The sequence below is a fragment of the Varroa destructor genome, unplaced genomic scaffold (assembly GCF_002443255.2).
Source record: "Varroa destructor unplaced genomic scaffold, Vdes_3.0 BEIS01000004.1, whole genome shotgun sequence".
Classification (NCBI taxonomy): Eukaryota; Metazoa; Arthropoda; class Arachnida; order Mesostigmata; family Varroidae; genus Varroa; species Varroa destructor.
In genome coordinates, this window is record NW_019211457.1 from 16,992,997 (window position 1) to 17,006,338 (window position 13,342).

General features: G+C 38.9%; 1 protein-coding gene across 5 annotated transcripts in view; it reads left to right on the plus strand.

Moving 5' to 3' along the window:
* LOC111250224 (uncharacterized) overlaps window positions 1-12,870 on the plus strand; it is a 30,591-nt gene extending 17,721 nt beyond the window's left edge. For 3 of the 5 annotated variants that reach the window (XM_022805119.2, XM_022805120.2, XM_086987230.1), the window contains 7 exons: window positions 6,981-7,214; window positions 7,566-7,638; window positions 7,999-8,067; window positions 8,404-8,489; window positions 9,823-9,928; window positions 10,192-10,329; window positions 10,780-12,870. In XM_022805119.2, coding sequence (XP_022660854.2) covers window positions 6,981-7,214; window positions 7,566-7,638; window positions 7,999-8,067; window positions 8,404-8,489; window positions 9,823-9,928; window positions 10,192-10,329; window positions 10,780-11,598 — 1,525 coding nt within the window. In that variant the 3' untranslated portion in view covers window positions 11,599-12,870. Of the gene's footprint in view, window positions 1-3,709; window positions 4,156-4,219; window positions 6,020-6,980; window positions 7,215-7,565; window positions 7,639-7,998; window positions 8,068-8,403; window positions 8,490-9,822; window positions 9,929-10,191; window positions 10,330-10,779 lie in introns of those variants that run through there. The other 2 variants (XM_086987229.1, XM_022805116.2) reach the window with 2 other exon arrangements.
* Window positions 12,871-13,342: the final 472 nt, after the last annotated feature.

Here is a 13,342-nt window from a genome sequence, read left to right on the forward strand (position 1 = left end):
TACTTCTATTAGTAAAATCGTTCGGTTTTTTTTTATATGTGATGTAAAGGTGTATAAACTTCGTCTGTTATGATCCATGATTGTTACACCTAGGTTAGTTTGGAGTTCAACAAACATTATTTTTAACTAACCCTTGTTATTTATAGTTTAAAATTCAAAAGTGAACCTTAAAATGGCAGGTCAAACTATTTTCATAACAGCCTTTCCGATTATTTGCATGACTCAGTTAACTCTTCCAATAAATGAGTAAGACAAGCTAACCTTCTATGTTTTCGCTAATGTTTTTCTACAATAATAACTATAATAACGGAACTATAATAATTCATCTCTTTCTTTGCTCAGGCTTAAGTCAATTATCAAGTTAAAGTTCGCTGGCTTTTATTAGTGCTTTCGTAGGTGATTTTCCACTACTTTCTTCGGTCCTGCGTGGATCATTCATCATTTTTCATACCTAGGTAGCTCCATTGAATTACGTAATTGCTACGTGACGGTATTCTAGATATTCTTGCCAAGTAAGTGAAGCAACTACACATGATGGGCTACATGACAGAATCATTGAAAGGAACATAGAAGAGATGGGAGGCTGACTAATGGCTAGTATAAAAGATGGAAAATAGAGACATGTTACAAAACGTATATTGTTATGTCAGATGGGTTCCACGCATTTCTCTAATATTCAGTCACGAATATTCAGCTTACCAATATGTCTTACAACAGGAGATCTGGAAATGTTTAAAAAAAATGGTCCATCCATTTTGAAGTGAAAACTCAAGGTCGAGTTTCATTTTTCGGACCAATTGATAATGACTACAAACATCTTGAAGAACACCTTTGAATCATGGATTATTAAATTGTCTCAAAAAGTATAACTAAGATGGCATGTAACTCTACAGGGAATCAGAGCTCGGTTGATTCAAGCGGCTTAATCGGGCAAGAAAAAATCTATCAAAGGCTTGATTTCTTCTATCTATTCTATATTCGCTTATGAGACGAGATCGTGCTGTGATTACAGGATGTTCCTGAGTAAGGTTTACGAAGCTTCACTGCTGTGACAGTACCCTAAACAAAATAGTTGTCTTTTCTCTTCCGTAAAAACATGTTTACATCATCTTATGTACATAAATATAGAAAAGAGATTTTCGAATTACTTCAACAAATCTTTCAAAAATTGAAAAATAACCTTTGTAGAAAAATCTTCTTCTTGTTCTTATCGTTTTGAAACAATACTTACACTATACAATATTACAGGATCTTTTGGCAATTATGCAACCCTGAGAAAATTAACCGATTTAATATCTAAAGAATATACGGGTCCTTAACAGTCTCATTTCTTTGTTTCCTACGCTCATCTTACTATTCTTTGTTTGCATTGTGTAATTTGAAAAAGGAAGACTTCGCCTGGCCTATCAGGACTTCTCGTCGCACAGCCTCGTCTGCTCGTGCCACTGAGTCATACAGAAATATTTGTCGACCAAATTGTTTTTCCAGAAACTTCTCACCTCCTCAAATAACGTTTTTTTTTTTTTTTATGGAAGTATTTTCAGTTAGAAACGTCCTTTATTGGGCATTTTGCCCTCCACTTTGCACTTTGCATCAGGAGAACATTTGTGCGGCACTTCTCGTCAGCCGTAACAGGTTTTTGCAAAAGGATCTGTCATTGTAGCCGTGTGTCGCTCAATGCCAAACGAGATGTTGAGAGGCAACGAAAAACCGAATTCTTCAATGCAATTTACGCAGGTTGTGGACCATCCAGGCTTTTTTTAATAGGATTCTATAGATTCAATATGCCTGACCATAGTCAAACTTTCCTAGCTCATTTTCTTGGCCAAGTCACGAGTTGTGTGCTGGTCGTTTGTCCTCAAAAAGTTTCACGCGGTTCTCGTACAGCCGGATGGGCAGGGTGCGTTGCTTTGGTGCGAAGTGCCATTATTGGACTTAGCGAACCACCTTCGAGGAATCGTCTCAACGCGGTGAAGATCTCCAGGGATACTTTGGATGACCTTTTTACTTCAACAAAAAGTTAAATATATCGAAAATATACCTGTTCTACCTGGAACATTGATCTTTAGAGCCATAAGTTGAAGTAAAATCCTGTTCGCAAAATAACAAAACTATATAGGGAGGATTTAATATTTTTTAGTTATTCATAAAACTTATCCGATAAAGAAGCGGTTGACAGGCACATAACTTCCGAGTAAAGGAAGGCCTAACCTTTACGGCAGCCTAATAAATCCCGTATCAGCTCGTTCACAGTAATTTTCCGTACGATAGAGTCGAAAAATAAAATAGCAATACTGCGTTAGGTAACAGTGTATAACACCAGTTTTATTGTTTCAAAAGAATATTAAATTATCGAAATTAATTGCAAGCCATAAAGAACAGTTTACTTATATGCATGCAACTTACCAGAAAAAAATCATTCGTTACCAAGGTTTGTATGGCGGATCGAAAAAGGTCTTCCATAGCACCCTTCAACGTGAACTAAGCTTGTGGAAAGCCCTGATAGGCCTCCAGGAAGGCAACTGGTAAAATTTAGTCGGATTTTAGGGAGGGCTTTACTATGTATAAGCTTCGAAAAGAACGTGATATTACGAACAGGGACTGCGCTTGCTAAACTGGGTACTACAATTGACAATATGGAGGTCGTGGAAAGATAAAGACTCGCGAGACGTTATTTTGTTGTAGGTCAGCCTTTCACGCCATAAGACCTTGACGAATAGTTTGGCAGATCCTGCTGCATAACACATGTTCGGCTTGCAATACAGATTTCGCTCTAGAGAATTACAATTGTCTAGATTACAGCTTGGAGTACAAATAATTCAAATCAAAAAGCAGAAATCCGCAAATGATCATCTATAAATGGATCGTCTTCATAAATATCTCGTTCATTAGTCGAGAGATCTGTCAGTGTCTCACACGATAGGAGAAGGTCAATAAACAATCTTGATAGGTGAGCTTGGTTGCTGGTAGAAGTTGGGATCGCTAAAATTAAATTAAAAGAATGACATTACTTCCTGACAGAGCCAATACAAAGATAGAATCTGACATTTATTTTAAAACAGAAAAGGACACAGTACGTAGCGGAGAAAAATAATCCCCAATTGAAGTTCTGCTGTCCATGTAAGAATACAGAAAAACCTGTGAAACTTACAAATGATAATTTCGGCTTAAAGTTCGTGCTTGTGCATAGCGGACAACAATTGCGACCCCTAAGGAAGAACTCAGAAGGATAGGATTCATTTGTCAGCAAGAGGCAAATTCGGTGCAAAAGTAGAATGAGGCCTGTCAAGGTTCATTTTACTTGCACTATGGTAATCCAATTATTAAGTTTTTGAATAAAAAAACAGTTACAATAATATGAATTGGATAAATGAACCCATTGGCTAGAAAGCTAAGTTGCAAAATTTGCTTTGGCGAACTTACTGCAGAAAGTGAAGATTTTTCTTGTTTAAATAGAGATAATTACCGAAAACAAAAATATAGTTTGATATGACTACATACCGGATCTATGATCTAAGTATTCTAAGGCCAACGGGACTTTTGATTGATCAAACCCGATCCCGCTGGAGGAACTGTTGAAAATTACTAAACAGGTTGCTGGTTTTACGCAGTTCATCATCTACTCCCGTACTTTTCCGAATCCCAGTCGTAGACCCTCACAAATTTCTTTTCGGCACAAGGCCTTGTGTTGCGTAAGGCTCGTCTCATTTATAGGTAGTGTACCCTCACCCTCAGTGACTTTCATCTCTCACCCATTTACTACGGTCGCAGATTTGTTTTCGAACAACGACTTGCCTTATAGATACAACTGAGCGCCTGTACATTGTGTACAGCTAAACAATCGAACGCCATGGACTTCAGAAGCAATTAGAAGCGAAACTGTTCCAGCAAGAGCTTTTATATCTATAATAATACCTTAACGGGTGAAATCTACGAAGTAGAACTATCTCAGTATTACTTACTGTTCAATGTAACCGATTCCGATAGAATCGGTACGAATAAATCGATGTGTCATCGTATTTGTATGCTACAGAGTAATTCGGGTGCCATCAGCAAGTGCATGTGAGGTTTGTTAAATGATGGAAGCTATGGACGAAAGGACCATTTGCCGCTAATTGATCTGGATGGAAAGGAAGCTCCCAATAAAAACTGTCGGCAAGTGAACCTAGTGGTGCCAGCTCGGCAGAAAACTTAAAGATAGTAAACTTACACGACGTTAATATTGTAGGCGAGCTATTTCGAAAGAACTTTATCACGGACTATTGAGTTATTACAAACAGACCGTCTGTCTGTCTGTTTGTAATAATTCAATTTTTTAACAAAAATTTTGTTTATTTATTAGAGCACTTACATGTATAGTGTAAGTTTACTTCGCTCGAAGATCAATACAATATAAGGTCATTGCTTCTTATACTTCTTGCAAAAATATTTAATTATGATCAACTATTTATTATCATCCAGTTCAGGGCTTATCAGTGTGCTACCTTTTTAGATCGCTACTAAGCGCTTCGGGACGTACTTCATGCTGAAATCCACAACTTGCTTGACTACATCTATTCAGAGAAGAAAATATGGGTGTCTACAAAGATCCAGAAGGCATTTGTCATATGTTAGTCGGTTTTATTAGACAAATACACAAAATACGCTAACTGGGCAAATGATAATTGGTTTTTTTCGAGTGCGGCAGGTCCCAAACGAGAGATGAGCTATTGCGGTCGAAATATGGGTTTATGTGTACTTAAACAAAATAGTAAGCAATTTCTCCAATGAGCATCCATTCTAAACTAATGGTAGCAATCGCGATTCCTTAAACCTAGGCAAGTGTTCCTCTTCCTAATGTTCATGGTAACCCTAAAACGATAACATTGAAAAAAATAATCAGATATAAATATACGTAGTCCAGGCTAAAACTTCATTGGGGTGGCTTGAAGTCTTCTCATAAAAATTTATACTGAGTCAGATTGATTTCAAAACAGTGATTCGAAATATAAAGCGAAGCGCATACACATACGTATAAGAAGAACGGGTTTAATCAATAACGAACGTATTGGCAGTAGCCTCGTTGTCGTATCATTAAAAGTTGTATATCGTTAACCTTCATTTTAGTAACTTTTTTAGTAATTTGCCCAACCAGCTATTGATATTTTTGAGCACTTAATTATACTCAGATTATAGAATTAATTCCTATTGCGGGTTGCGGAAAGACTCGAAAAGCGACCTCTTTGCCGAATTTTCCTTCGAAGTCATCGTCTTTATGTTGGTGTTTATCCAACACAATACGATCGGACCCACGCGTGTATCATCACTCTTTTTATGGTGTCGGTTCCAGCGGTTTCAATTGTCTATTTATGACGCATACAGCAGTGGTTGCAAAGGAAGATCACAACGGATGCCAACAATCGTATGAAATTCTTCTGGCAATTCGTATGCTACTTGATTCACGAGCGTAGCAATGTTCGGGTCGTGCTGATAGATGAGACGTATTTTCTTCGTGCCCCAGCGTGCGTGTCTCAGATTGGCCTTTTGAATATAACCTGCCTTCGTTCTTCGTTTAGCCTACGGCTCTATAGAAGTTTTTCTGGTAGCCTCTTTTCCGATACTGTTCTCAAGGTACATTTTGCCGGCTGATAAAGTTGAGGGCACGAAACAAGCCTAAGGCTCACGTTGGATTCAACCTTCGATACTAATCTATACCGGAGTAGGGTGTGATATGAGGCTGGGTCTGATAATCTGAGACGCATTTACGATAATATCAGGTTAGCCAATATTTGTTGCGGCCGTATGCTAAAATGTTCATCCGGCCCAGTTCAATCACGCCGGCCGTCTAAAATCGGATACGGATTTTGACATCTAGCTCAAGTGTAAGCGGTTCTTGTATTTGAACGCGCTCGTCTGAGTCGGCTTTGCACATGGGTCTAGAAAAGTTTTCGGTCATCGCTTATGCGCAAAACCCGCTCAGGAACTATTCTGTCGGAGTAACACCATTCCGTCGGATACGACAAGCCGCTACCAATGAGATGTAAGTAGTGCGTAATTGAATTGGGAATCGTACTAACACAAATTCTGGGCATGGTGAATATGTGGGGTAAAACAGTTCGATAGTGTTTCCTATGGTAAATGTAAGTAACAGTTACCGAGTGTGTTTTCTGTGATAGCTTATTCGAAAAGCATTGAGAAAAATAGTGTTATTGAATATATTCGCAAGCACAAAGCTCGTTCATACGAAATTCAGCAAATCGCCATTTTGAAGCGAAATGTAGCGTGAAATGGTGATTGGGCGGCCTCGTTGGAAAGGACAGGAAGGACATACAATTGCTCATATGCACCTCGTAATAACCACTACGGTTCGTTCACTCGAATGACTCTCAGACGATGAAGCGTCGCAATCTCTTATCAAGCTACCGAGAATCGTCGAGCATATAGTAAACGCAACGTGAGACATGTCCTTAGTTTAGAATCTTGTAACCAAGGGCAAAGTAAAATATTATGTGCTACATATTATGACATACTGCTCCCAGTGCGAAAATCTGTCAGAGTGTCGAGAGCCAACAAAGGCAACCCATCCAAAATTAACTGCATTTGTTGTTTGAATCGGCGGCAGTATGTGACTGCTCTTCCCACTCCATATGACGACGCCCCTTGCCAGTGGTGCTTCGGGCAAGGCATCCACAAGACTCAAGACAATTTCGCGTTCATTTCGTAGTTTCAACATACAGTTCTAATAATACTGTCTGATAGTACCCTATGGATATATAACCCAGTTTTCATTTTCGGTTAAGGGGTTCCCTTTCTGCTAAAGTCTGGCAAAACCGTATAGGTCTAAAACGTAGAGCTACATCATTTAGGCTGTATGGGAGTATACCGAAATAACCGACTACATATTCGAGATCTGTTCCTTTTCTATTGAACGTAGACCCGATATATATACTAATAGCAAAAATAATAATACTAATTGCTTAAACTAGTTTCGCTTTTTTTAGGAACGCTATGGACCCGGGAGCGCATACCGGCTTAGGCTGGCAAGGGCCTACCGCGTTTGGTAGTGGAAGCACGGATAATGCAAGTGGAGGGCCAGATGCAGCACTGGATTTTTCGAAACAGGCCGTGCTACCAGCAAGTGCTTTGGCGGGTTTGACAAATTCGCCAACCCCTGCTGGTAAACCGAACACAGGTGACCCTATGCGATTGTGGTACACAGTTGACACAGACCCAAGGTATGCTGAAGGACTCGTTTAGGCGTAAATGGGCTAGACAGTGGGTTTATTTGTTGTGCAGTTAAACGAAAGTTAGGATCCGAAGCTAATATTTTTCATTGTCCGTATATTTGGCTTGCGACAGCATCGACAGCAAGCAGACTGATTGACTGAGAACCCACGGAGCTCTGGCTGAAAGTTTACCGTACAGCGATCTTTGTTAGAGGACAGTGTACTATATTTTTGTGTCATGATCTGTGAATGAAAGGTCGCATAAGATCTGGTAGTGGAAAAATGCCATTCAGCCTAAACGTCTATTAATACATGACTGTTATCATTCATCATCGTGTTTTTACATGCTTTCATTTTCAGAACTGCAAAAGAGATATCCCTGGAGGCACTCACTTATAGCTCGATTGATCAGTCCGTGTACATTATGCTTCAGGTAATATAAAGGCTCTTCTTATAGAGCCTTTGTTGTTCCATTTGTTGAGCCTAATGTGTTTCATTCTATAATGTATGTATTATATTTTGTACAGAAAAATATTGACAATATTTTGCTTTTAGAAACTGATTGATTCTTTTGACTAAATAATTGAAATAGTTTCACAAATGCATTTATAAAGCAGTGTACCTTTATTTAAGCCAACCAATTTAAGATAACCAATTGTAGCACTGCTTTCTAAACCAGCTTCTCTGTACTAAATAAGACGATTTCAGTGCAGCCGCATGCTATGTACTGGATAGCGATGGTCTGTTAGTCACTGAATAATAACTGTGTGGTAACTTTTCTGTTTCTTAACAGGTGGATTGCCCATTTCCAAAGAAATTTGACTTGATAAATATTCAAGATCTTGTTTTCGCAAACTTGAGGGTATGCTTCTCTAATTTAAAAAAAAAACACTAAATAGCAACATAATCTTTTTGTTATTTGCAAAAGCATAGGTCTGATACTATAGTCAGGATCAGACTTGAGGGATATACTTATGCTTAGAATTTTACGTTTGTTAATTCTATAACATTAACTCTTATCGCACATTATTTCCATATGCAAGTGCTTATTTATATGTATCCTTTGTTAGGACGGAAAAAACTCACACCACAGCGGTAGACTCCTATATTTTTAGTCAGCAACTAAACGTAATGGATACCAATACTTCGATTCAATTGCATAGCCACTTAATGCCGTAAGTGGTTTATTTTCTTCCAGAATGGAATGTCGTTAATGGAATTAAGTGACTGCCTGCGGATTTTGGCAAAGTATGCTAAGGAATTGTTAAAACCATCTAGGGAAAGGTGTGTACCCTTTAGCAATTGAGTTTTTTACAACATGTTGTCCCATAGAAAATACAAATCGATTCTAGTTAGAGAGTAGAAGCTACTAGTGCAAGGTCGAGACAATCTTCCGACCAATGAAGCTCTCCTATTAGGCTGGGAAAAATTTCGTAGAAATTTGGGAAAAACTTCACTAAATAGAGAACACGACATTTGCTATTGCTATAAGTTGACAGTAAGTTGCCGTGCTATCCAATCCCTTTGTTTGTTCGTCACTTGCTTCATCTTGCCTACGAATATTGGATACTGCCTTATCAGAAACTAGTGCATTTCGCCTCAAAGGTGTTGTCCAACCACGTTTTGAGTAAAGTAAGACCAAATCAAGATCCAATCGTCCAAAATCAAGGAGGGCAACTCTGGCGATGTTTACTGTGTGTCGCTTTGCGGTATCGTGGAGTAGAATGTTCTGACCTCCTTTCTCTTGGATAGTCTAGTTTACTTGATGCAACTAAAAGCTGCGGGATTTACATCCGGAATCACTGTTAGGCATTCCAATAGACGGCTGGCTTTCAGCACTACGTGTCTCTAGGATACAACAAGGACAAATACACGTATCGGTCAACTCTTTAGTTTGTAGGAAGCAATTTTCAGTGAATCAGCCTTTGCCAGTCCTACTAAATCCGAGCCTAGCCTCCTTAGACAACGATCCGGCTGGATCATGGGCCTTGAAGTTTTTTTATAACCACCCATAACAATCTTTGGTCCATGCTGACATCGAAATACCACAGCAGCCCATCTTTTCGGCCAATTCCAGATATCTTCGTCGGCCACTTTTTTTCAAGAGAGTCTTCATATGATCGTCATCAAAACGGTCGGTTGGAGCAGGGGGGCATCTGCCAAACTTTTAAGCATTCCTTTTAGCGATAGCGTCGTTACTGTACAGAAGGCAAATGTATCGGATCGTTTCGGCAGCTTTTTGGTTATAACGAGGTGCATAATATAGCACTTTTCACCTGAAACATCCATATTTGAAGAACTCATCGGAGTTAAACATACGTATGAAAAATACAATACAGTTATAGCAGAACAGAAAGGGCAGATTCAAATAGCATATCACAAGCGAGTGACAAATGAGGGAACTGCGTCCCTTTTTTTTTTTCTGTTTTGACGCCTTAAAATCGCTGCTTCTTTTCCTTTTAGGTAGGCGCAGATGAATTAAAAGTTTCTCCAGAATCGATTTGAATGCGTTTAACTTAAAGATAGATCACCTCATTATTAACTGAGAGAGTTCCTCTTGCCCTTTGTTAATTGGCAAGCAAATTAGTAACCGTCTATCTTGGATATTTCACTCAAGGTATAAACATTGGAACAAGATTCCCTTCTCGAAAGGTGGTGTCGCTCAAAAATGGGTCAGAATGGAGGGCACTGCGCCGATCTTACATCAACTTGGCTATACACACGTAAGTTTTGATAATAGATACAGGCCAAAAGTCTGAGAAAAAAAAACTCACCGAAATCCATTTTCGGAAAGTTGGCGTGGTCTACCTATATTTAACCGCTAAACACGACCTTTAGTTCTGGTCGATTTATTGCGATCCACTTCCAGTTTTTAGTTTTTGCTGTATCAACGTTTTTATGAAGAAATAGAACAGTGAACTGGTTATAATTGTTTAGTTTCTCCTTTAGATGCAATCGAATTGAACCGGTTTGCTCAATGTTTCAGGAAACATCAAAAGGATACGTATTTCCATTAACGTCATATGGACCCCCTTTAGCCCTCATTAAGGTGCTTTCCCTTGAGCTAGCAATGGCCGCGGCAGAGCTTTCAGTCTTCTACAACAATCGCCATCCTAAAGCAGAAGTAGGTACTAGCTCAAAACGTGCTTTTACTTAACTTCTTGGATACACGACGTGTAAAGCAGAGGGTGCTTAGAAAGCCACTTAGCCCTATGAACTTGACGCATTGTCTGGATAATGTCACCCCGCAAAAATGCAGCATTTGCAAGAATAATTAATAACGTCATATTAGATAATGAATTAAGACAAAAAACATTGTTATTGATTTAAATAGAGCGTATTCGTAGCGATTTTTACCTGAGTGAAAAAGACCATATTCGGACGTTCTTTAAAAGAAATATCCTGTATTTTTTAAATTTCGAAAATGAACTTTGCACTGACGACATCTCAAGAGAACATCTAGCAATGTCTTATGACGGTAGCCATCAATATATGCAAGTCGCTTTTTCATTATGTTGGATGTCTGTTGAAGTTGATGCTCAGGTTATTTTCTCTGTATCCATTTTTCGTTAAGGTAATAACCGATATGTTATACTCATCTCGGCCAGCTGCTACGACCACTCAGAATAACGTGACTTTATCAGGAGAAACTCGAAACACACAACCTGCAGCTACAGGTTCGTTCAACGTCATGGACTTACTATCCCCTGGGCTAAAGACGATAAAGGACACAGAAGATCCACCTGATGATATTTCTGACGCGAATGGGTGTCTCTCCGATTGCCAGCAGGTCAGAGAGACGGGCAGTATTACATCAGTCACTTCCTTCAGTTTTAGCCATTCTGGGCAAACGTGCTCCGACCCGGAAACTGTGGTGCCTCAAGATTTTTCAGTAAGCAGGAAGCGTAAAGAGCTTCATTCGTCGGAACCTACAGATCTCACAACGAACAATCGAGAATCGAGAAAGGACCTTGGGAGACAGTCACAGAAGACAAACACAAGTAGCAGCTTTGACAGATCCGCGAAGGGCCGCGACTACAGCGCGAGTCAGCGGGACCCGTACGCGTACGCGGAGGACCTCAGCCAGCCGCGGCTGGAAAATAAAAGAGATGGTCAACCTTCGGAATTGAATGGCGACGGCCAGCAACAAGGCATTACTCAGTGTGCTGACAATCAATCTCAGCAAGATATAAGACACGGCTATCAGCAAGAACTACACAAAAATTATCAAGATCTCCAGGACTTTCGGAATTCGTACGGACAGTACCGACGCTTTCTACCAGACAATCGATTGCCAATGCAGGAACAGCTCATGGTGTCTTCTACAGCTTTACCTAATCTGAGCATCTTTGGAGACATGCTCGGCAGCGTCGCGCAAGAGCACAAAGACTAAAACATAAAAAATGTCCACATCTGCTTTTGCATGTAACAATACAATGTGACGATAGTAAACTCTATCGATGATAACCCTACTAATAAAATAGATTTCTAATGCAATGTCTACCACAAACGGGGTTAGAATGTCAAAGAGCAAACTTGCAACTGCCTCAGGATTAAAAAGAAGAAAGAATCCTGAGATAAACACAGCCCGTTTGGAGCTGTTACAAATTTATAATAAGAATCCCTTTATTGATAGAGCACTTGTGTACCTAGGCAGTGTACGTTTCTTCTTTGTTTACTTAATTTTGACACTTAGCTTTATTTAAAAAATGCAAATTGGACAAGAATCTTACAGCGTTATCCTTATATATATATATATATATATATATATATATATATTTTTTTTTTTTTTTTTAAATATCAAGATACAAGGTTAAAACTGATTATCACGTTTAAAGGTGTACGTCGGTACAATTTTGATTATATTTCGCGCTACTCACACATTTTTCAGTCTGCAGGTCGTTTAAAGACGGTTGTGTTTGGACTACTGCAGGGTACAACGTTGAATGAGGAAGATCTTTAAATATTTGAATCACAGGCAAATGGCTCCGCAATGATTCTACGTGTCTACTTTCTACACAGATCGAACCCTTCTAAAATATCAGTGGACCAACTATAAACTATGTGTGCGTGCGTTCAAGAGAAAAAAACACTGCAAAAAAAAACACGCTACATTTCCCATAATGCTGTTTTGAAACAGCTAGGTCTGAATTTTTATCAGTTCGGGTTCTTTGCCATATAAGAAGAGTTTCGTCCAATCCAGACCACTGATACCATGAGTGTGCATTAACATCTCGAGGTATATTAATGTTACGCTGATCGAAAGAACGTGCATTATTATATCAAAGGATAAAATAGCAGAGGGCCTCATAAGTGGGTCAATATACCCACATCTCAGTGGCACGAAATTAGTGAAGATTGTTTTACGCATCAGAGATCGGAGACGGTGTACATGGTCGACAGTACAATGGGAAGCTAATGACAAGGTTTAGCATCTACTTCCCATCAGCCCACTATAAAATATTCGATCATATAATGATAATGAGAGCAAACGCATATAATCATATCGTATATTAATTTCGTATATGTTAGACTATTGCATATTTACATATACTGAGTTTTGCAATATTTTCTCTAGTCATTTTTCCTATGTGCAATGTATTATATATATATATATATATAGGAACTATCAGCGGTCATAATAAAAATATAAATATGATTAATGCGGGTCGGTTTTTCCCTGTAGCATGATAATAAAATTAAGCGTTAAATAGAAACGTGTTGCAACTTTCCCCATGCGATAACGTAAGCGATGTAAAACGATATAGCATCGATATCTGATGCGGCGGTAGGCGGAAGAAATGGTTCCGGTAGTCAAACTTGCGATGAAAATTGACGGAAATATAACATAGGCGCTAAGGTGTCCTACTATAGACTGATGAGACTGTGCCAACAATTTATTTATATTTACCTTTGCAGATCGAAATCGGGAGTTTCAGCCTCTAATATGGATCTGAATGAAATTTACTTGGATAGTTAAAGGCACACGCTACGCTACAATGTGTTTTCAAGATATGAAATCACCAAGGGGATTACCTCAGACGGCCATGCTTTGAAAAAGTAATCAACTTTTACACAGATTTTAGGGTCAGATTTACGTTTCCTTAGCTACAAAAAGGGAATCAAGCCATTTAAAA